At 36.8% G+C, this 25,845-nt stretch overlaps 1 protein-coding gene across 1 annotated transcript in view; it reads left to right on the forward strand.

The window, feature by feature from the left end:
- Positions 1-25,845, forward strand: part of MLLT3 (MLLT3 super elongation complex subunit) — a 280,125-nt gene that overhangs the window by 210,652 nt on the left and 43,628 nt on the right. Inside the window, 2 exon segments of the mRNA XM_032139819.2 lie at positions 2,023-2,100; positions 2,103-2,729. Of these exon segments, the coding sequence (XP_031995710.1) occupies positions 2,023-2,100; positions 2,103-2,729 (705 nt within the window).

Raw genomic sequence — 25,845 nt, forward strand, 5'->3', positions numbered from 1 at the left:
TTTTATTTTCCTTCCTGGTACTGGAATGTTGCTGTTTTTTTAATACTTAACATTAGAAATATGTTGGTAGGTTAAAAATTGTATGCTTTTAAAACTTATTTACAAAATATGTGTATAATACTTCATATAGGTTGAATATTAAACAGTGATACTTGGGTATTCTAGAGCCATAATTAGAATACTGATTGCAAATTTTCAAAATTCAGTAAGTCAACAAGCGAAACTCAAGGATATTAGATTTCAAAATGTTCTTCCTTAATTTAGTTTGTCCATTATACTTTATTTTAATTATTCATAGTATTGCTTAACATGACAGGAAATGTCTTGTAATAGAATTTATAAAATAATGAAATTTCAGTAATATGAATCCTATCTTTAGAATTTTCCTTTTAAATCTCAGATTATGATGTTTTCTAAGGAATTATCTAATTTGGTGCATAAAAACAAGTCTTTGCTTAGTAACTTCATCCAGTTTAGAATTTTGAAACCACTCCAGAAAATAAATGGAATAATTTTGTTATATGTCATTTTGTTGTTGAGCAAATGAGACAAAAAAAATTTATTAAGAAACCAAAAAATATATTTCTACTAATATAGAACAGTAAGTTTTCATTTGGATATTACTTTGTGATGCTTATACATGTACCTGTGTATATATTTTTGTTGCTTTGTTTTTGCATAGACCCAATAAGTAGATTGTTCATTTTAGTGAAAAGCATAGCCCCTGCTTGCTTACTGTCCTGTGTCATGCTAGATATTTAAGGAATATAGGATTGGTTTACATATCATTGGGCTTAAGTGGGTGAGTTAGAGGTGAAAGATAATAAGCAAGCCTGAAGATGTAAATTCTAGTTGAAAATTTGGACATTTATTTGTCTTTGGTTCCATTAGGAGGTGGAAGTAAGCAAGAAAGAGCTCTTCTTTTAGTATTGATGTGGATTTTTGCATGTCCAGGATCTACTCTGTTTCTTATTCTTACTATTAATGGTAGAGGTTCACAAAGATGGTAAGTATGGACTTAGATTTTGTTCCTAAACAGAAAGATTATATATAGGTTATATATTCTGATATGTTTTTATGAGTGGAAAAATTGATCACATTTAAAATGAAATAGGCAGCAATTACCTCTTTTCTCATGATCAAAATACAGTAATTGCTAAAGACTTTCTAGTCCATTTGATGGTTAGGTGAAATCTTTGTTCTGTTAACTTCCTTTTATTTTTTTCCTAGTGGGTGAGAGATACAGTTCTTAACTGATGAAATTTTGTACAGCATAAAAATAATTGCTTTTTATCTCAAATTGAGAATTACTTTATTTCTTTTGGGGAGGGTTTATGATTCCTTATATTGCAAAGCCATTTGAAATCTAATGTAATCTGACCTTCCTATGTGAAGCTGGGCTATTTTTCTGCCTCCTTCTCAATCTTGTTCTATAGCTGGGTGTTGTTCCCCAAATACGATCTGTGCTTTGCTCCCTGTTGTTTTAGTTTATTCTGGTCCTTGGTCTCTTAAGTCCCTTTCCATTCTTTTCATTCTAGTAGTTACCTGTTTATCCTCCAGGACCTAATTCAGATGTTACTTCTTTATGAATTTTTGAATTATTCTTCCCCCCATGCTCCCAGCAGAACTAAACAGTTCCCTTCTCTTGGTTGTCAACAACTATCAATCATAGATACATCATAGTTATTAAGAGTGGGGGCCATGTGTTATTCATCCTTGTATCTTCTAGGACAAGCAGTAGTTAACATTTGTTGAATTGAAATGTTTTAAAACTCCATGCTTCAGATGATTAAGAAAACATCTTTCCTCATTAAATTCTTTGATAATAACCTACTCTCACCTGTTTCTCGCATACACTATTCTCACCTGTTATATTGTGGTTTTTGGTTTATATTAAAATATTTTTGGTATTTTAATGATAGCTTGACAGGAATCAAAGAAGGATCATTTTATGTAGATCTCTTTTGACTCTTCATTGCTATTTAGTTTTGAGAGTTTCATTTTCTTCGCCCCTTTTTGCAGGACCCTAATAGGAGTATTCATACCAGCAGCAGCAGCAGCAGCAGCAGTAGCAGCAGCAGCAGCAGCAGCAGCAGCAGCAGAGCAGCAGCAGCAGTAGCAGCAGCAGCAGCAGCAGCAGCAGCAGCAGTAGCAGCAGCAGCAGCAGCAGTAGTACCAGTTTTTCAAAGCCTCACAAATTAATGAAGGAGCACAAGGAAAAACCTTCTAAAGACTCCAGAGAACATAAAAGTGCCTTCAAAGAACCTTCCAGGGATCACAACAAATCTTCCAAAGAATCCTCTAAGAAACCCAAAGAAAATAAACCACTGAAAGAAGAGAAAATAGTTCCTAAGATGGCCTTCAAGGAACCTAAACCCATGTCAAAAGAGCCAAAACCAGACAGTAACTTACTCACCATCACCAGTGGACAAGATAAGAAGGCTCCTAGTAAAAGGCCGCCCATTTCAGATTCTGAGGAACTTTCCGCCAAAAAAAGGAAAAAGAGTAGCTCAGAGGCTTTATTTAAAAGTTTTTCTAGCGCACCACCACTGATACTCACTTGTTCTGCTGACAAAAAACAGATAAAAGATAAATCTCATGTCAAGATGGGAAAGGTCAAAATTGAAAGTGAGACATCAGAGAAGAAGAAATCAACGTTACCGCCATTTGATGATATTGTGGATCCCAATGATTCAGATGTGGAGGAGAATATATCCTCTAAATCTGATGTGAGTAGTTCTTATTGGCTTTCTTCCTTTCCCTTATTTTCAGTTTTTATTTCGGATAGCTTCGTAATAAAGAATGAGGGAAGAAAATGAATGCTGAACCATAAAATGGTAGCACAGAGGTAGATCTGGCCTAGAAATGCATTTCCTTAACTAATGGGAAGGAAGAAATGAAGTCATTAAGGAATCTGCAGATTTTTAGGCTGTTATTTAGGTTGTTAAAGGAAGGATATTTCCATAGCATTATAATGGGTCATTTGAATAGCAGCAGAAAATTTCGGTGCTCATCAAAGCTTGGTATCTATGCTTTCCAATGAATGATGACTTAGGAAAATGAGAAGAATATAATAAGACGTGAATACAAGGGAAAATAAATTGAAAAGAGAAACTTAGAAAATATTAAGGCTATAATGTTGATGTTTTGATCATTGGAATGAAGTAACATGTTTATGTTGATAGAAGGCTGGTGATAGTATTTTTTTTTTTTACCAGTTTTATTGAGACAAAATGATGTAACAATATACTACACATATTTAAAATGTATAATTTGATAAATTTTAACATTTGTGTATACCTGTAAAACCAGCCAGTAGCATTTTGAAAAGAGAATATTTAATTTTTTTCTTCATTGTTTAGCCACTGATTTGGAAGTGGTGGGGTATGTGATCTTCACTACAAGTTTTTGCTAATGGGTAGGATTATCCTTTGTGAATGCCTAAGAGAGCATCTGACCATCTAATACCCCTAAAAGGTGTTTTTTGATATTGGGATTTAAACTTATAATTACAGATTTTCAGCAGTGGAAGGGATTTTCAGATTATCTATTTTTAACCTCTGTAATAAACCTTATACTTCTAGTGGCAGGGTTGTTACTAATTCAAAAGTATTTGATAATGTTTTTGAAGAATAAACATTACTTTGAAGTTATCTCCTTACTTTCCTATTTTTTCTAATTTTGGCCTTTTTTCAGTTACTTATTAGTAATGATCAGTCCCAATAATCTCCTTACATTGGCTTGACCGTATTTCTAGGCAATGGTCAAGGAAGCTATCTGGCTAAAAATTACTGGCAATCTTAGAATACTTTTCTTTCTGTCCCTTGGGCTGCCCACAGATGTCTCTAGTTTAAATGCTGGCAAAGGCTCTGAGGGCATAGTAGCAGATTTACTGTCCCGGGTTTACACTGTTCTGGGTAGAAAGCCAGTCAGGGTCAGGACATGGTGCTGACAGTGATCCCCAGTGGTCCACAGATCTCCCTACTCTCTATAGCTAATCTCGAAATTTTAGTAGAAGATCAGATTAGGACAGTAGCATATAAAATACTAGACGTTGGGAAAATTTGTTCCAGTATTTGGTAAAGGCTTTATAGTCATAATTTATGAAATGGAGATGAGAGTTGAATGTGTTTGTTCCAATATCTCAAGTATTTGTTTTTCCTTCTTTGCTTCTTACCTTTCCTCTTAACTCGAAACTTATTCTTAATGCAGATGTTACTTGGACCTTTTTTTGTGTGTTTGACTTTTGTTTCAAATCACCGTGAAATGCTGTTGGGTTGTGATTAGTCAATCAAAATTGTCAAATTTTGCAACTTTGTCTTTTTATATTCTAACACATTGCAATTTTTCTAGTATAGAGGTTTTCAAATCGTGGGTTGTGATTCACTAATGAGCTATGAAATAAGTTTAACATAACACTAGCATTAAAAAAATCAGAAAACATTATAATTAGTAGGGGTAAGTAATGGCTTATGAAAATTTTATTTCAGAGAAGGTGTGTGTGTTTCTTATAGTGGTCAAAATTTTGAAAGGCACCTTTTTAGAATGTTTGCCGATTTATGAGAAGACCAAATGGCGTTCATAAAGCATCATTGAAAGCTCTTTCTACATGAAACACAGATGGTCTTCCTCTTTAGGTAATTTTGTTTATTCTCCTTTGTCTGCCTCTTGCTCCCTCCCATTTATATATGATTTATAAAGTATGTCTTTCTCTTAATAAAATTCTTGTTCAATTTGATGTATTTATTCAAAGTTATACCTTGAAAAGTCTTCTGGAATGAAGAGTTAGAATTGGAAAACTTTACAGTAGATAGTAAATTTTCAAAATGGTATATGACATATTAGAGCCACAAATCCACTGATTACAATAGTAGTTTTTGTAATATACTCTGCATAGCATTGCTGAGAAAGCCTGTAAAGACTGTCAGGTACTATTTGTGTATAAAATCCAACAGCGGTACTTTCCTTATTAGTCTTCTGGTACTAGTAATGCTTTTATTGTTGTTGCTATTGGTTCAATACTTGAAAAGTGGGTAGCGTAACAGAAGAGAATTAACAAAAGTGATGTCATGTAAACCGTGAACCCAAAGGCCTTTCTATGAGCAAAGGAAGGTGAGAGAGAATTGAAATTCCATTTATCCAGTAGAAAAGATAGGCTTTGTTTGGACTGTCTCCTACCTGGCATCCCTCCTGCCAGCAAGACAAAAGGAACAGGGGACACTTGTAATGGAGAGCACTAAGCTATGGACTGCTAGTGCTCTCCATTACAAGTATCCCCTGTTACCTTGGCCAGTAATTGACTTGGTAGCTTGGGGCAGGCCCAACTTCAGGGGAGACTGTGCACATTGTCCTAGTTGTGTGTCTGCCTCTGAATAAGTGTAATTAGATGACCTGATCTCTCTAAGGTCCTTTCCAGCTTTATTATTTGAATATGAGCCAGATTTGTATTCATTTGTGGGACATAGGGTGATGGGTGATTTTAGACATAATGGGCAGAGATCATGGACTTTGGAAACAGAAAAAAGACACAAATAAATCAGAAGAATTTGAAGAATGAGGAAGGCTGGGGAAAATGATTATTTGTCTAGTATGTCTATAAAGAAAACATCTCGCCTCAGTATAGGTCTTATAGTTAAAAAGATGAACATTTTAAAGAACCTTTTCTAGAATCAAATTCGACTCAGGTTTTATATAAAAATGTCAGTAGTATTAAGATGGGTTAGGAGGCTTAGATTATTAATTGATATGGTCCTTTTTGGTAAGATTTCTGTATGCTCTGTATGTGAAAAGAGAGAAAGAAGTTGGACATCCATGGTTTGTATGTATGGCTGGTGTTTGAGGGATCGATCACTTATTTGTTGATAAGTGAAAGGTAGGTAGATAGGTAATTAGAATTCTGCCGTCTAGTGTCAGACAGGCTGTGTTTTAAATTTCAGTGCCACCAGTGATCTTGGGCAAATAATTTAACTTTCTCTGTTTCTTAGTTTCCTCTTTTATAAAATGGAGATCATAATAGTATCTTCTTTGTAGGATTATTGTTGAAAATTTAATAAATCAAGGTGGGTGAAACGTTAACACACCAATAAAAAAATGTTAGTTAGCTATTGCTATGTATGATTTGACTTCTGGGAACCTATATAACCTGTAGCTTTGAAAGAGATTTTTTGATATTCAAAAATACTGCAGAGCTCTGGTGTCCTTTTTCAAGCGTGTGGATTTATATGCTGCAATATTTGGTACTCTAAGCCACTTTGTTTTGAATTTTGTCTTTTGTCACTTTGCTCTGAATTTTGTCATCACAAGGTGTATGGTCTTGATGTTGATATGGTTCTGTTACATGATCAGTGTAAAAATACAAGATAGAAAGTCTTAAGTTTTAAGCTGAAAGATAAGCCAAAGTTTCTCAGATCTTTCAGCTTTTTAATTAAATGAGATAAAGGACAAGAACGTACCAAGTACTGCACTGGGTAGGCACTTGGTAGATTTTTGTTTTTTCATTTTTGTTTTTTGCTGTTGCTGTTAAAATATTCTAAGAAATGATTTATCTTTGAGTTACTGTTAATATAACTGAAAAAATAATTTCTAAATACATTTTGTGATTATTGAAATGTTTCTCATAAAGAGATCTAATGCTGTCACATGAAAGTTTGTCAATAATTTTCCCCTACAGAAGAATTTGGTAGGGGCTTGGATAAGGTAGACAGGCAGAAGGACTGTGTTATAGTGGGTGAGCATTTAGCAAATACAGAAAGCATGATAGGGGAATGTTTTTGTTAAGAATATTTTACATTCAAGAACTGAGGCTATTTCCATTAGAGTACAGTGGTTCCTGGTTTAGGAGTTCATCTCGTTGGGGTACATAATGTTCCACTGTGCTTACTGTTTAGTGGGTAAGTGACTAGTGACTGACACTAACAGCTGCAAAGGGAGTGTATCAGTGTCAACTAAAGGTTTATAATTGTATTTTTTATTAACCTACTTAAACTTTAATTGATAATAGGGAAAAAAACAAATATCTTTCACCTCTTCTGTAATTTCCCTGTTTTTGTTTTTCATATAATTTTGCTCCTGAAGAGAAGTGTATAGAGTTGATCTTGTCTTCTGATATGAAGAAGTTTGGTATTCACAGCAGAGGAGGAAAAAAGCAGTAAATGAAAATTGAAATAACCACGTATGATCAGAGTCAGTTATGGTGGTAATTTTCTTATCATTGCCTTCCTCTTTCTTGCCTTACTTTGAGGATTTAATCATAATTTTAAAGTGAAGAAGTAAAAAGTTTTAATGATCTTTCCCTGAAAATGGACAAATTACATTTGGCAAAATGTTACATCCTTCAGCCTGCAGCATGAGAAGAGAGATTTCAGTCATGTCTTTTGATAGTTGGAGCTTACCAAGGGGTTTTCTTGGAGAAAACCTTCTTGAAGGAGAAAAACAAAATCTCATCAGATGGCAGCATTTTTCCCAAGGGTGGATGGTGATTCCGATGCAAGATAAGTGCTTTAAATCACCTTACCAGAAATTTCTTTCAAAAAGAAAAAAAAGGAAGAAAGAAAAAAAGAACTTCCCTTCTTTTGTTGTTTCTCATTTCCTCCCGCCCCACCCTGTTCATTGCCCTGCTTAAACTGTCTGGAGCTGGTAGTAAACGTCCTGCTGTTGAAGCATTGGCCTTAGGTTTTTATGTGATGGAAGGTTGTTGCAGTCAGAGAAGAAGGTCTTTATTGTGTTTTCAAAGTGGCTTTTTAATGACTTGTAATTCCAGCACATGCAAGAGCTGTAAAGTCTGTAAGTATGGTGAGGGAGCAGCTGGAGAGGCCATTCATTAAAGGGCTGCCCCAGCTCTCCAGGGGGCAAGTTCTCATTGGAGGCTCCTGTTTTCTGTGTTTTATAACTGGAGGTAAAAATACCTGAAGGCTTACAGTTCTTCCTCTGGTAAATTCTGCTCAATGTGGAACATTAATTAAAATTACCGGACGAAAGTTAACTTTGTTGGGTGCATGGAGATATTTCACCTGTCCCTATTTTCTAACGCATTTTTTTTTTCTGTGTTGGGTGTGATCACGCTGAGGAGGAGGCAGCCTTGCCAACCAGCTGTTCATTTATTCATCCATATTCCTGGTTTATTTGAAAAAAGCAGTTAAAAAGGAGATTAAAAAAAAAAAACAGAGGCCTTTTTGTTTCCTTGTTACAGTACATACTAGGCCCAGTGTGGTGTCTCAGTTCTTAAATTAAGTAATTCCTTAGAAGCCCTTGGGTAGCAGAAGGTTGTGAATACACAGGGGCTCTATCTTTGCAAAGCTGGTTGTCATCAACAATTGGCAAAACTCAGCATTTCCACTCACATGTATTGAGCCAGAATCTCTCTTCCAATAAATTCTGTGAGCCTTCTTTAAGAGAGCTACATCACCTATTCAATGCATTATTGTTTCTTGCTTTATGACCTATGCATTTGATGGAATTATCCCGTTTGTCATCTTTAGACATAAAGCCAACAATGGGACTCAACATGGCCTTTGCAGGACTAGCATTACCATACCACAGAGATGCCTTATAGCCATAGCTAAACTTGAGTGTTTAGTCTGTGTTAGTCACCCTTCTGTGTACTTAACATGATTTAACTCATTCACCCCTCAAGACAGCTCTATGAAATAGGTATTATTATTATTATTGCCATTTTATAGATGAGAAAGCTGAGGCTCCAAGATGAAGAATCTTCCCCAAGGTTGCCATCTTTAAAAGTGATGGAGCTAGGATTTGAACCCACTTGGTAGGTAGTGTACCTACCTAAAAGGAGGTTGGTGATAAAACAAATCTTATTCTTCCTTGGATTCATACTGAAATTGTAGAGGTGTGCTTCATGAAGTTGGCAGTGCTTCTGGGAAAGCCTTGAATATCTCATATTGTCCCCCATAATGAATCCTGTTTCTTTGACCTGTTGGTTTGGGCTTTACCAGTGGCCTTCAGGAGGTGACAGGTTGTCCTCATAGGTGGATTTGGCATGCAGAGCCAGGATTGAGGGAAGAGCTGTGAAACATCCAGCAGTCTCTAGCTTCTTATACATCCTCACTTAAAATAAAACTGACTCTCTTGGGTCTAGATTGCACCTTGTTATACTATATCATCAGGATTATTTTTCTGTTTCCAGAGTTTTTCCCATGTGCTTTTGCAAGAGAATTTATGTTTCACAGAGCTGAGCTGCAATATCAACCTTTCCCAGAAGATGCCACCAAATAACAAATGGTGTCCTCCAGTTTGGAGACTCCTTTCTGAATTTTCTAGTTACATTTTGTAAATTCATGTTATAACCTCTCTAAGTTATTCAAAATGTAGGCTGTGCTTTTTTTGAATTAGGAGACAGGATAATGCAATGGTAGGAGTAGAGGGTTGTTTTCTTTTGGTGTCTATGTAATTATTTAACCAAGTTTGAGAAATTGTTCTCAGAGGGTTACAATTTATGACTGTAAACTTTGCAAGCAGTGTCAAGGTCCACAAAGAAAAATCACTCCTAAGTGGCTTCCTTCGGTCACCAAAGGTGATTGTGCAGTGATATATTCCCAGATAAAGTCAAAGATCCTTCTATTAAGCAGGATAGTATGGAGAAGAATTTACTAAAATGTTTGAAGACAACACTTTTATCTTTGAATTCTGAAAATAGAGAGATTAGGGATGTGGGAGTACAGGGATAGGAAGAAATATTCAGAATCTGTGACACAGAAAAGGTAATTTTCTTGCCTTTCATGGTCATAGAAGGAAAATACATATATGGGGGCCTCAGGTATTACTTTAAATAAATAGAGAAAGAAAGAAATTGCTAGAGTGCCCCTGGTTTGAGACCTCAGTGCTTAGAATCACAGTACTGGTTTTTAAAAAATAAACTGCCGACCTTTGCTTTATTATGTGACCCTTCTATTTTTTTAAGTATGATAAACCATTGTGTCACTTTAAGTTATTAAAAACATTTTCTTCTAGATGTGTTTAATGGTTTGTAATATTCTTTGATTACCCTAATGATGTTCAGTAACGCTTAAAAATATGTATGTGGTAGGTACTTCCTATGTACGGGCACTGCATGAGGTGGTCCAGATAGTACAAAGTTAGAATTTAAGCTGGTCTTTGAAGGAAAGAGGCATGAATTAGTAGAGATGAGGGTGTGGGGTCAGTGGGAGAAGACTTTCTATTTATTTTTGAAACAGGGTCTCGCTATATGGCCCAGACTGGTCTCAAGCTCCTGGGCTGTAGTCATCCTCCTGCCTCAGCCTCCCAAGTAGCTGCTAGGGCTTTTTTTTTCTTTCTTTCTTTCTTTTTTTGTTTTTTTTTTTGGTTTTTTTTTGTTTGTTTTTTTGTTTTGTTTTTTGTTTTTTGTTTTTTTGTTTGTTTTAGGTGGAGTCTTGCTCTGTTCTCCAGGCTGGAGTGTAGTGGTGCAATCTTGGCTCACTGCAGCCTCTGCCTCCTGGGTTCAAGCGATTCTCCTGCCTCAGCCTCCCGAGAAGCTGGAACCACAGGCGCACACCACCATGCCCTGCTAATTTTTGTACTTTTAGTAGAGGCGGGATTTCACCATGTTGGCCAGGCTGGTCTCAAACTCCTGACATCAGGTGATCCACCCTCCTTGGCCTCCCAACATGCTGGGATTACAGACATGAGCCACCACACCCGGCAAGAAGGCATTCTTGATAAGAGGAAACAACTTGGAAAAAAAACACAGACAATTGATGACAAATTGTGTAAATAGTTTGTATTGTCCTGTCTGAGAATGAAGAAGAATCTCATAAATAAATTCCTGCAGTTAATTTATCAAACTAGTTTACTGGGAATGAAAGAAACCTTATTGAACTCTACTCCCTCCATGGTAGACATGTGCGGGACTCTTTTATTTTATATCTTCTTACTTAACCTATACAATAGGTAAGATAGCTTTTGTTCTCATCTTACAGGTGGAAGTGACAGAGCAAGAATTCGAATCCAGGTCTGAATAATGCCAAATTTCATGCTTCTTGTATTGTACCACTGATTAAACCTTGTTCAAAGGGAAGTCATGTTGAATTAAAACCACTGTGATATTGACTAAACATTTTTGAGAAAATAAAATTTAGTAATGTTAACTTTCCCATCATCTAACATCCTCTGACCATCTGGTAGTGGTGCCACATTCTGGTGAAAAGGGAAGAGTAAGAAATAAAATGTAGCCACAGTACTTGGAAACTTGGGTGTGAGTAATGGATGCAAAGGAGACTCTGGCATGATTTCTAAAATGCTGATTGAGTCTGGCTTTGTATAACCTAATATCATTTTCTGAGAAGCAGAATTGCAGGAAGTACTGAAAACCTGTGGTACCTTAGAGTCTATCTGAGGGAACTTTTCCCTAATGTACTATCTTATTAGGTTGTTTCATATATCTCATTTCTAGGGCCAAGGACATGGCCAGTGTTACTACGAGGACTCCCACCTATTGTACTGATATTATATTGTATTATCTAAAGGTTGCACTCATGCATCTCCAGGTGGACTATGTCAGAAAAAAATTATAATAAAAGAAATAAAGGTCGTGCTCATGAAGGATCTGAGGAAGGAAGGTAGGGCTTCTGTGTCCTGGAACATAGCCATACCTGGCCAGTCAGTTATCTTTGTGGGCTCAGGAGGAGTGGTCCAGGAAGTGTGGTACAAGAGTCTACACTTGGAATAAAAAGACTAGACAGGCTGGGCACAGTGGCTGAAGCCTATAATCCCAGTGCTTTGGGAGGCCAAGGTAGGAGGATTGCTTGAAGCCAGGAGTTCAAGACCAGCCTGGGCAACATAGCGAGACCATGTCTCCACAAAAAAATTTAAAAATTAGCTGGGTATGGTGGTGCACGCCTGTACTCCTAGGCACTGGAGACGCTGAGGCAGAAGGACTGCTTGAACTCAGGAGTTCTAGGCTGCAGTGATCTATGCTCACATCACTGCACTCCAGCATAGGCAATATAGTGAGACCGTTTCAAAAATAAAAACTAAAACTAAACAGGTTTAGCTTTGTAGTAGAGAACCATAAAATGTGGATTTAATAATTAATAATGCTCACCTTATTATAGATGCAAATTGCCATTCAGGTATTAGTTCAAGCAAAATAATGATGTCATAGATGAAGACAGCTTTTGTTTGGTAATTTTATGAATTGCATTATGTGAAGACCTGATGTTGGCAGGGGTTCTTGTAAAGATTGAGAGGCAAAGCTGCAGTCTAGGAACCTAGTGATTTATAATCCATGACCACAGAATATGTTTTTATTCATGCATATATTTCTAAAACGTCATTTCCTATTTGGCCTAACCCTTCATTTTATTGGGAATAAAAGCAGAATCTTTCTCAAAGTCCACCTTAGTTTAAAATGTTTAGTATCTGACTGGGTGCGGTGGTTCACACCTATAATCCCAGCACTTTGGGAGGCCAAGGTGAGTGGATAACTTGAGTCTAGGAGTTCAAGACCAGTCTGGGCAACATGGAGAAACCTCATCTCTACAAAAAAATACAAAAATTAGCCGGGTGTGGTGGTTCACACCTGTAGTCCCAGCTACTTGGCAGGCTGAGGTGGGAGAATTATCTGAGCCCAGTAAGTTGAGGCTGCAGTGAGCCATGATTGTGCTACTGTACTCCAGCCTGGGCAATGTGAGTGAGACGCTGTTTCTGAAAAACAAAAAAAAAGTTTAGTATCTGATAAATTCTACTCCAGATAACCTAATTTCTAGGGCATTTTTAGTAATACAAAGTATTCACTCTATTTTCAAGTGTCCTTCTGGTTCACATTATTTTGCAGCATTATTTTAATTTAAAGTGAGCCTCAGACTTGTTGATCTTGTGGTGGGTTATTTTGAAGTGCTAGGTTATCTGATGATCTTAGTTAAGAATCAGACAGGGCTAGCACATTTACTGTTGTTTACCAAGCCTCCTGTCATTGTCTATCAACTTTCAGAGACTTGTAACAAGTCACTTCCTCCCCTTTAAAGATAAGTCATGCATGGTCCTCTGTGTTTTGTATAATAAACCAAATGAGCCTCGTAGTTTACCGCCTCCAAAAAACAAGATTCGAAGGAGGGAGGTTGTGTGTTATATGCCACCCATATCTTTATCTTCATTGGGCCTGTAGATACATTAACAGCTCTGTGGTCTCTCTTCTCTATTTAGAAAACCTCTCAAGGCTTAGATACTCCTTTTGAAGGTTTAAGACCAAATTTAGAAATCGCATACAGTTTTATACAGCATTTATTTCATGATTTAGATAATCACAGAGTTTTTAGAACAAGAAACTTCAGAAATCTCATTCAACAACTTGAATTTTGCAGGAGAGAACTGGAAGCCAAGTTTAATAACTTGCCCAAGATCCTAGGGGTCTCATTGTTTTGTTTTGTTTTGTTTTTTTAAAAGCGGGCCCTAGGATGCAGGCCCCCAATTGGCATGCCATTATCGATCATTTCCAGTTTGCAGTGATTCACACATCCTTCACTCACTTTCCCAAACTCTTCTCCTCTAGAACATTTTGAAGTGGTTCCTAGTGAGTTGTTACCATCTAAAAACTAGCCCTTACACATTTATTTAAGCCTGTCAGGCATATGGCCGATGTGACCTCTTGGTCCAGCATCTCAGCCTGTGCCCCTATATTGAATGAATGAACCTCATGTTTCATATCCCCAGCTGAATTCCACCTGCAATGCTTCATGTCTTGTCTAAAAAAGGGTAGGGTGCAAATCCCAAAGGATGTTATGTAAGTTAATTGGTGAGAATTTTGATAGACTTTGTGTCCTGGTCATCCTTTATTGTCTCTGGGATATTGCCAACCAGAATAATCATGACTTGATGTATTTCAGGGGGGAAAAATCACTAGGCAGAACAGAAAATGACACATTTAGGTATCTGGCAAATCAAAAGTCTCAGTATTATTTCATAATAAAAACATGGAGAGAGGTTTTAAAAACTCCAGTGTAAATGAAGCCTTTACTTGGACAAACTGCTGTTCTCAGTGGACGAAACCCAGATCCTCCTCCCTTCCACCTTCCAGGTTCTTCAGTATCTGACTCTGCCCTGGATTGTTCTCCTTAGTCTATCTACAAATATAACGAGTCATCCTTCAGACCAAACATACCTCCCTGCAACTTTCCAGTGAACTCTGGTGCTTTTTAGACTATGGCACCTTCATTTCCTTTCTTTCTCTGATGGACATCTCAAAAGCTCCCTTATTTCTCAACCCATTGTGGTCTGGCTTTTGCTCTTGAAACTGTTGTTAAAACTACCACTGGAAAAGTTCACTAGTGCCTTCCAGATCCTAATGTAGAAACCATGTCCTAAGCATTGAGTTTGACCTTACTGGCACTTTTGACTTACTTTTTGCTTGATTCCTTGACTCTATTATACCTACCTTGATCTCACTGTGTGTAAGTCTCCTTTACCTGCTGACCTTCCACTACCACCATTAAGTTAGCCATTCTCAGTTTCTCCTTTTCTATTACATAATCGGTCCCTGGACAATCACCTGTTAACGATATATTTTTTACATCTTCTTCAATGCCAACTATTCTCAAAAGCTACCAACTGGACAATTCTGATCAACAGGTACTTGAAATAGAACAGATACCCAGGTACAACATATTCTAAAGTATCTCTTGCAGACACTGCTAGTTATCTATTCAATGTCCATTATCCTCTTATTCTTCTTACTAACAGAATTTTTGTTTTATTAGAACAGTGATATGCCTAACAAAAAAATTTCCCCAGCCTTCCTTGCAGTTAGACATTATTCTGTGACTGAATCTGGCTAATGAGATATAAATGTCAGTTATTAGGTGGGAATTACAGGAAAGTTCCTTAAAAAGAAGCTGACTCACCTGGCAGGTACCATTTTGTCTTTCCCTCTTCTGCTTCTTGCCTGGAACTTGGAAGTGATGGCTGGTGCTCTAGCTGCCATGTTGTTAGAAGCATATGCAAAGTATGGAAGAGCACAAAGACAGGAAGGGACTGGATTCCTGATTCTTGACCTTGTAGAGCTGCCATGCTGATCCTGTCTATCATACGGGTTTCTCATTTAATGAAAAAAACAGTGTTAGTTTATGATGTATACATTACTACAAGGTGGGCATACTCCCTAACTGATTTAGCTGTACCCATTATCCCAAAACACCTTCCTGTGTTTTCTAATTAGGTAAATATATATTCCATCTATTTTTATTAACCTAAATTAGAAATATCAGTTATTAACATTTTTTCAAAAAATACTTACTGTCTATTATGGGTTATTGGGCACTGGGGATAATACAATGCTTAAGATAGGAGCAGAGCTTTACCTTCATGTAAAAGGAAATCTATAATTTTAGGTAGTGATTGGTGCTATGAAAATTCTCTCTTTTCCCTCAGATCTTATTTCATTTGGTTATGATTCCTTATCAGGTTTGCTCCAAGAATGTCTGTGACTCTCCCTTTTTCTCCTCCTCCTGCTTCTATTCAGCACTTAGTTTGGATTCTCATCACATTAACTCAGTTGAGGTTGGAGATTTTGAGTTGTTCTTCCTATCTCCTGTCTCTTTCCTTTCTCAGGTTCTTCTCTACAAAACTTTCTAAAATACAAATTCTAGAAGAAAATATGCAAAAGGATATAAATCAACTAGTTAAAATGATGGTGTTATGGGTCACTTTCAAAATATTATCTTCACAATTGGCAGTTTAACGAAACATTCCATAGTTTCAAAACTGCAACACTTGCATGGACTACGTACCAAATTCTCTTTAACATGTTTTTTTTTCTTTTTGTAATCCTTCATTATGAAGATTTTCAAGTATACATGAAATACACAAAATAGTAAACCCTTCATGTACCATCACTCAGCTTCAACAATTATTAATGGATGGTCAGTTTTGTTTCATGTGTGGTGCCATCTTCTCCTAGCCTGGTATGATTTTTAATAAGATCCAAGATACATTATTTCATCTATAGATACTTTAATATGAGTCTCTGAAAGATAAGGACTTTTTTAAAAAACAGAACTAAATACCATGATCACATCTAAAGTAATTAGTTAAGTCTTAATATCATCAAATATCTAGCCACTGGACAAATTTCCAATGGAATCAAAATATCGTTAAGTTTTTTCTCTACATTTTGTTTGAATTGAAATCTAAATAAAGTTCACATCTTGCAATTTGTAAAAGTATTACATTTCTTTAATCTATAGGTTCTCCCTCATCTCTCTTTTTTTCGCATGAAGATGCAAGAGGAGAAAAACTCGGTTGTCATAGAATTTCTGGTTTTGGATTTTGTTGACAGTATCTTCATGATGTATTTTCTGTAAGTCAATAGTCAAAGTTAGAATCATGGTCAGAGTCATGTTAGTTTTTTTTGTTTGTTTTAGTTTTGTTTTTCTGGGCCAGACCTTCTCATGGGTAGATTATATTCTTTTATTAGGAGGCCTATAATGTAAGGTTATCTCTTTTTTTTATGATATTAGCAACCATTGATGCTCATTGCTGTGTAAGCATTAATTCATTAGGGGTTGTGAAATGCTGATATTTTTGTTCCATCATTCTTTCTTCATTTATCTGCCAGAGTTCACCTATAAAGAGAAACTGCCCCGTATCTACTTTCTCCCCCACAAACCAGCAGTAGTTTGTATAGAAAAGTAAAACACAGTGCTTGATTCTTTCCATTCATTTGTTTTCAAAAGAATGACTTTGGTTCCCTAGCAGCTTCCAACAGTTTCAAATGCCTCAAGTTATATTTTAAGTATTGCTTTTAAGCCTTCTCCAGTCTGACCTTTTCATCCGTATCTTTCTTTCATCTCCCCTGTACTTTAGTCATCCTGAAATATTAGCAATCCATGATTCCTTGACTATTCCGTGCTGTTTCATGTCCCAGTGTATTACCGAGTCCTTTATGACCTGGTTAACTTTCACTTATTCTTTGAAGCTTTTCTAAATAGTCTGCCACACCCCAACTAACCCCTCCCTCCTTTGTGCATCTACCATGTGTACAGTTTATGTGTACTTTGATGATGATTGTTTTTACGTCATATTAAAGTGTTTTTCTCCTGACCAGTGGACTATTTTGAGGGCAGACCCTGTCTCTTAATTTTCTAATCTCACAGCTCTTTGCATGGTCCCTGGCTCTTAATTGGCACTCAACAAATATTGAGTTAAATAGTGCAAAGATGTGTTAATATATGTGTATGTATTTATAGTTAAGACTCCTCTTAAGTAATTGATGCATGTCTAGTCGAGGAGTCTTAACTATAAATATGTCTGTGTAATCTGGAGATGGGATTTTTGGTCTGTCTTCTTTATGGAGGTGGACTAGACAGGTCACATGAGTGAGAGAGCTCCCTGTACAAATAAGACAAGTCTCAGCCCTCTCAGAGGTACACAGTACAGGGTGTAAGCCACCCTTATGCAAATAAGTTTATATAACAAAATCCTAGGATAAATTGGAGGTCACAGTAAGCAAGTTGCATAAATTGGATTTCACTCTTACCTGCCCTCGCGGCCCCTTGCCTTTGTGTTGGAGTACATAAGCCAGCCAAGGAGTGTGTAGCTCTTGAAAACTCCAACAGAAAGAGAAGAGTTGTTTTTTTTGTTTTTGTTTTTTAGCTGATTTCACCATGAAGGGTATTAAACCACAAAAATAACACAGGGGCAGCAAGGACCACAAACTAATCTTTTATTGAGACAGCAGAGGGATGTCAGAGTCTAAAATCCCGAAACATTTGCTTCTCTATTTTAAAAAAGCAAATAGTTTTCAGAGAAATTTCAATAACAGGATGTTGCAGTGAAAGAAATTTCTGCCTCCCTATTTCCTATAGGGGCTGTGCAGAGGCATGATAACATGAAAGTTATATGGCCACCTTGTTTTTGCTGTCTTTGTGATCATGAAATATGATTATATTCCCTCTAATGTTTACAGTGCTCTTGAAATTATTGGAACGGGTAAAATGCCACTTGTATACCGTGTAAAAGGGACTTGCTTCCCCCATCCCCCCAACTTCTGTTTCCTTAGGTTGCATAATTGTCAAGACAGAATAGCTTTAAATTAATAAGCTTAATTTAGCTGTTAAATATTTATTAAACCATCACATCTGAGTAACTACAACCATATAATTAAATGTTTATTGTAGCCATGTAGCTCATGCCTGTAATCCCAACATTTGGGAAGCTGAGGCAGGAGGACTGCTTGAAGCCAGGAGTTTGAGACTAGCCTGGGCAACAAAGGGAGACTCTCTAAAAAAACTAAAAAATAAGCTGAGTGTGGTGGCACACACCAGCTGCTTGAGAGACTGAGGTGAGGGATTACTTGAGCCCAGGAGTTAAAGACTGCGTGAGCTGTCCCTGTACCACTGTACTCCAGCCTGAGTGAGACCCTGTCTAAAAATAAAAAAAATGAAAAATGAAAAATATTCATTGTATATGCAGAAGAATGAATGAAAAAATGCAAAAGATATAAGTTTCTAACTAAAAGGGGCAAGTATTGTGAAAGAGAGTTATATTGAACACCAGCATAGTGACAGAAACAAGATGTGGAAGATGAAGTTAGTTCCCCTAAAAAATTAGGGTCTTAGTTGTGTCTTTGTTGGCACTTGTATTTGGAAATACTTACATATTTAATTATATTCATTGGATACACTGTAGCATTTCTAAGAGTGGTTTTAAAAGAGCCATTACATCTATGAGACAAAAATTGTACCCAAATATAATTTATCACTGTGGGATGCTGAGATTATTAAGAGAAAAAAAAATGAACTCTAAAGACAGCAGTCATCATTTTAGAAAGGAAGATGTTATCACAACCTTCTTCTCTTTTCTTAAGGAAAGGCATAGCCTCAGCACATGTACTTTGAAACCTTATTAAGATACCCTAAAACTTAGGTAGGTATAGATTGATGGATTGCCTCCTGTATTCACTTCTGGAGATCTCCTAAGTTGTAATTTGCATGCTGATGGGTCCTGCAGAGCTGCTTTTCTACCCAGCTTTTATAGGGCCCTACATGTTCTGCAGTCAAAAGAAGCTCAAGTAGTGAGCCTGCACTGATAACAATTCTCTCCAATCGCCTATAAAGCATACTCACTGTTGCCAATCGCTGGTGGGTGCTAGCTTATACTGTGTACTTCTGCTCCCAAAAGTTGAATGTTATACTCACTGAGAAGCCAGTATAGTTGTTCTGAAAGATGTGTATCAGTTGTTCTTCTAATTATGTTAATTAAATGTTCTAGAAACCAATAATGTACAAAAAGCAATTGTTTCTGTGAAAACTAAGTTGAAACCTGATGGGGAATCCCTTGAAAAAATATGCTTTCAAATAAGGTATGAAACACCAAGGTGGAAAAAATTATGAGACTCTAGAAGGACTCCTGCGTTCTAACAGCTATACAAGTCTCTGGCTTCTTGCTCATAAATGGTGATCATAGATAATGCATTGAGTGTGATTTATGTAAGAAAGATTTTTCAGACCCTACTGAAAACTGCTTGATTCTGCATCAAAAGATTGGTTGATTAATATGTATTTATAAATTTTCAGTTAAAGTAAAATGTTTAAAGTGTGTGTATGTGTGTGTGTGTTTAACTAGTTCTAGCATCTTTCACCTGACAGATCTCCACTAGCCAGAAATCTTGATTGTGCCTCACCTTGGATTGTGGTTCTTTTTTCCTTGATCTTTGAGTTAGGATAAGCCTTACTCCAACAACAACACCCTTTTTGCCTTTTCTTTCTTCCACTATTCCATTTTATCAATGACAGTGTCATACATACCTCACTTCTGCATGCATTTCTTTCTAGATGAGTTTGTAGATTCTGTCAGCTTTGACGGCATCTACGCCCACCAACATTTCCCTTCTGAACTTGTGTGCTCCTGTAAATATATGCCAGGTGGTACAGGACTCTGCTTGGAACCGTAGCACTTTGGGCCCAGGCAAGCAGATTGTCCATATTTTGGTGAGGAACACAAACTGTGTTTTATAAACCAATTGAAAAACTAGCACCCCAGAAAGACTCTTGAGACCTGGGAAAGGGCCCCAGGTCTGACAGTTTAACTAGCTCTGTGATCTGGGGCAAACTACTTATTAACAACTTTGAATCTTAATTTTATTATCTCTGATATGTGAATAATAGCTCACAAAATTGTGTGAATCAAAGGGTAGTAAAAAGTACCTGGCATATAGTTGGTAGTCTGTAAATTCCATTAGAATCTGAATATTTCCAAACTAGTTTCCTTCCTTCTTCCCTCCTTCCTTCTTTCCATGCCTTACTTCACATATTGTTAGGGGGACTATATGCGTAAGAGTTCCCAAAGTTTAAAGTGCTACTCACAAGATGTTAAAAGAGATGACTTTATCTTAAAAAAAAAAAAAAACCTGAAAATATGGTTTATAGTAGGCATTTTATCCTTTTAGTTGATAGTTTCTGTTCATGAGGTGACATTGCCGTTATAGATGCTGTATTCATATGTATTAGTTAACTTTTGCCTTTATGCTTCATGTTGTCTACTAATTAGAACTGGGAATTTTAAAGGTAGGGATTCTGCTTTCTCCAAGAACAAGCCTATGCTGTCCTGAACACAGGATCCTGCATTCAGAAAATTCTACTGTATAGTTGTCACCAATGGTTTCCTTCATCCTGTTTACTTGATGCTCTGCCATCAGTACTTTTGTTGGCTCTTCAACAGCTTAAAGCCTATAAAAGTGCAGACTTGGCTGGCATGTTTTAATCTATCGGAGGGCATGTAATGTACCACACAGGAAAGATTGATGTTACTTTCATTATATGTGGTTGTGAACCATGTCACTAAGTCAAAGGAAAAGCTTTTAATTATTACTGAAAGGACAGCTAAAAGGTGTTTAACCGAAATTTCTTTCCTGAATGCCAAAGATCTATCCAGGGAGAAAGATGCCAAGTTTTTTCTGATGAGTTTATTACAGAGCAGTAAACACATGGCCAACATGAAAGGGAAACACAGTTTTGCATTAGATTCATAGCTGCATGTTTTAAAGTAGCTTTAAAAGTTACCCCATTAGTACCTTTTAAAGCTACACATAAAATGCCACTTTACATCTGGCGTCAGATCTATTAATTTGACTTATGAATATGTAGGAATATTTTCGAAAACTCCTGTGGTCTTGTAAAGCCTCCAGGCCCTTATTAGCTAAAAAATCTTGCCTTCTGCCAGGGCATGAAGCCAAAGTAAGATCCTAAGGAGATAACATTTAGCGTTTGAAATAATAATAATGAAAGAGAAGTCCACATGGAGCTTTCAAGTTGTTACCCATTTGAAATATCCAGTGTAGAGTTGGAGGCCAGGGGAGAAGACTAAGCAGATGTCAGGTTTGTTTCAGCAGGATGCGGTGCTTAACCACCTTCCCTCCAAAATGCTTTGTGCCTAGTGTCCTGGGAAGGGCAGTGACTAATTCATTTGCTCCATCTGTTGCCTTGGGAGACACTATGGTTTAGTTCCTCTGACTGTTAGCTTCACAGGTGGTGACCACTGAACATAGGGGAGACTAGGCCCTTTCCTTACTCTTGTGGGACCTTCCTTTCACCTGTTCTTCTCTCACATGGGTCACCTTGGGCGGAAACCTCTTCCCACACCTCCCTCCATCAAAAAAGAAGGTGGGCGGGGAGGGCAGGCACAGCTTTTTAAATGGGCCCATTTTTAAAAGTTGAAATAAGCCAAGATTTCCTGTTTACTGGCATATCATTCTTTTGCGGAAGCCTTATTTCTCCAAACTCTTTCTCTAACATTTTATTCCTTATTTTCTTATCTTTTCTGAGAAAGAGTTTAAAAATACGTTCCATGTTTGTTACAAAGTGTATCTTACAGCCAGTGTCTAACACTTTGTGACTAAAGATAACCCCCAGAAAAGGTGATATCTCTGTGGTGGAAGTTACAACTAGTTCCATATTTTGAGTAGATCAGTTCTTGTCTCCAGATAGTAAAGTTGTGCACCCAGACATGATGTCTCTTTTGTGGACCCCAAATTTACCTGTTAGGAATATTGAGTTAAGTTACCTTATCACCATCCCTTAATTCCCCCTCCTTACTGCCCTATCAGAACTAAGACACCGTAGTAGCCTTAAACAGTTAATTCTGTAACTCAGGGCCAGGTCACTAATTAGCTCAGTGTCTAGGTAGAAAGAATCATAGCTGGGTTTCTTAAAGCTGCGCCTCATCTTCTTTTTGCACAGCTGGTGTCTTATTTTGTGTTCAGATCGGAAGAACTGCTCTGCCTCCCTGCCTCCGTAAGTGGCAAATACCTGAAACCTTGATTCTAATTCTGGAGGAGGTACCTGTCCCTCAATACTGCCCCCAACCCTGCACCTTTTTCTTTGGGTGTCTGTGTTTCGTCTCTCAGCCTGCATCCAGAAGCCTATATGAGAATCCAGCCAGCTCCTTGCTGTGTTGTACAGGTGAAAATTCTATAAACTGCATATGAGTCATTTTCCTCATCTGGAAAGAATCAGAATCAGGGATGGTGGCATTGAATGATTTGAAAGAGTTGTTGTGAAGGAGAATTAAAATGACTGTAAATCTTTTTTGGATATGAAGCTTTACAAGGATAAGGTAGAAGAGGACCTGGTGATTCTTGAGGTGGATGGATTTGTACTCACTCTACAAATGCATTTAAAGAGTCCATGTCAGCCTGTAAAGAGATCTCTTGCAGAGGGTTACAGGGCTTTGCCTTTTGTCCTGTCCTATTTGTTATGTTTATTGCAAATTTCATAAAGATATGGAAGCTATGTTCACCAGTAACCCAAAGCTGGAAGGGATAATGTATTCCATTAACCCCAGAATTATAAGAAAAAAATTCTCATCAAGTAGAAATGCTAGGGTAAACCCAAGAAAGTGAAATTTAACAAAGATAAATATAAATTTCTTCATTTAAAATTAAGTAATTATTTTGATTAGTAAAGGAAAAGGGAGATGGGCCTTAGAGACAGTTTATATGGAGATGAGGATCTTGGGGATTTTAGTAGATTGTCAGCTCTATATAAGCTACTTTAAGCTAAGATTGTATTAATAGAAAAATTATATGTCAGTCATATTAAATTACAGTTCTATCACCTTCTCCTGTCAGACTGCATCTAGGCCTTATGTTTGCTGTCACATTTTAAAGATGCTGACAAAATAGAAATATAGTTCAGAGGGCAATCTCTGGACCCTGAAGGTTCTTAGAGTTACCAGGCATGGTTTGAGGAAGTGAGATCGGGAAGAGACATAGTAATTATCTTTATTTTGGAAGTAGTGCTCTTAGAAGTTTCTTAAAGTGTTCTGATTAACAGTAGATTTGGCTTCTTGGTAACTCAGGGAGCTCAGGAGGCCCCGGATAAGCAAATTGAAGGATATTTTTCCAGTGAAGTTCCTGCTACCAACAAGGTGAGCTGATTCTTGTGGCAAGCTGCCAGTGATACAACGCTCCTTAGACCACCTATTGACTTCCATATAGTTTTGTCTTTTTCTTTAGTCGTTTTCTGTCTTTAACCTTATGTAGCACCTGGGCTTTAGTATATTAATAGTAAAATAAAATTAGAAAAATCATAGATACATACTAAAACCTTAACTTTCACAAACTTGCATAATTTCTAGTTGTTAGTTGGACATTTATCACATACACACCTTCCTTCCACTAACTTAAGCTTTACAGAAGTACATTTGATAGTGACAAAGAATTGTATATTTTTAAAACCTGTCTTGTTTTAGGAAAAACATGGTAGTTGATAGAAGTAATATTAAATGCAATAACATTAGATTTACAAGAGGTAAATATGGAAAGTGGATCAGGAACAGATAAACATAGGCTGGCATATTTTCTCATGAAAATATTCAGTAAATAAATATTTACTGATAGGTGAGGTGAGATGATGATTCCCTGTGTTTCAGGCTGCTTTTTGATCCGCCTAGGCTCACTTTATGTTGCTTATTAGATCTAGCTTGAGGGCCTTCTGGTTTCATGCCTTAAAGTATAATTCCTTCATACTGTCAACCTTCCTTACAAAATAAATATGGGAAGAATGAGTACAGTTCCCCGTGGGTTACTACCTCCTTTACCTCATCTTACTTACCTTGTTGATCACAGTCTTCAGGCACCTGTTCCATTTCCTTTTCTTCTTTTTCCCTCTGCTTTTCCTTCTCCTAGAAATTAGCAAGGATTTTCTAAACACAGATAATCAGTCACTTAGATGCGATTTTATTCCTAAAAAATGATGGATTGATGTCAGTTGAGTTGCCTTAAAATTTTTTTCTACCCAATTCCCCAGGGGAGTTGGTAGGCCCAAGCAAGAAATCCAGCAAATCACCTAGCAAACCATTGTCCAGAATTGCCAACAGATGACCTGTTCTGTGTCTTGATCTGGTGGCAGTAACATGGGTGTATAAATATGTAAAATTAATTGAGCTGTATGCCTAGATTGTGCACTTTACTACATGCAAGCATGTAAATCACACCCCAATTTGCTTACTTACTTAACCTTTTTTCTTTTTTTAAAAACTGAGCTGGGATTTCACTATATTGCCTAGGCAAGTCTTGAACTCCTGGATTCAAATGATATTTTCACTTCTGCCTCCTGGGTAGCTGGAATTACAGGCTTGCACCACCATGCCTGGCACACCTCAATGTAATCTATAAGATACCTGATTTGTCTTACTATTATAGAAACAAATTGTTTCTCCAAATGTTAATTTGTACTTCTAACTCAGCTTTTAAAAAAGAAACTTTAATGCTCCCTCTTATGTAAGTATTTTGGAGAAGTTGTAGTTTTCATATTTGAAGAGTGTTAGTCAATTTGCCAGAGTTCTTGGTATATGTGAAATATTGAAGCAAAGGCAGTTAAACTTTAAACCATAAAATACACTCTAAAGTCTCTAAGATCAGGAATCATATCTGCTTTGTTGAGCACTGTTTGTCCAGTGTGCTAAGATATTTCTAGACACACAGTAGGCATTCAATAACATACAATTTTTGTATGTACAAAATTTGCTGATGTTTTACACAAGGGAATTAATTTATGATTATTTTGGGATCAGTGCTTTTATCTGATCTTTATACAATTGTAGATCCATCTTCATTTTACATTAATGCTACTTTCTCTTTTTCAGTTAGTAGATCTCATTCTATGTAACAAAGTTTTAAGTTTTGCTTTTAAAGCCCTAACTATATTTACGATCTTGGGGAAAATTAATATCCTACTTTTAAGTTCTCTATTTAAACTTACCACTTTTTCCTCCAAGTATCTCAACATACTTTTCTAATTTATATCCTTCTTAGTGTAACACTACCAAATCTACTACTATTTTCTTTGGCTAATGTTTCATATTTTATCTTCAGTTCGTTGGAAAGATTGCCACCAGACTCATCATTAACTTCCCTTGGTTGCTTCTCATAACATTTCCATTTTAGGAACTTCCATAATAATCTGATGGGCCAAATCTGCTACACAATGCCCTAAAGTATACATAACTTAATTACATTTTAACCTTTTAAAATATAGGAGCTGAATCAAGTTGCCTTACTGGACAAAATAAGAAAAGAAAAAATTTAATGAGCGATTGTCAATATATGTTCAATGTGGCTTTAAAAATGCAACTTTATTTAAATACAGTTCACCCATTTAAAATGGTTTTCTTTTCCTTCCTTTTTCCTTTCCCTTTCCTTCCCTGACCTGACAGGGTCTTACTGTGTTACCCAGGCTGGAGTCAGCTGTGTAGTCGTAGCACACTGTAATCTTGAACTCTTGGGTTCAAGTGATCCTCCTGCCTTAGCCTCTTGAGTAGCTGGGACAACAAGTACATGCCACCACATGTGGCTTTTTTTTTTTGTTTTAATTTTTGTAGAGATGGGGTTCCACTGTGTTA

This window comes from Hylobates moloch, unplaced genomic scaffold, assembly GCF_009828535.3.
Source record: "Hylobates moloch isolate HMO894 unplaced genomic scaffold, HMol_V3 SCAFFOLD_19, whole genome shotgun sequence".
In the NCBI taxonomy this organism is placed as follows: domain Eukaryota; kingdom Metazoa; phylum Chordata; class Mammalia; order Primates; family Hylobatidae; genus Hylobates; species Hylobates moloch.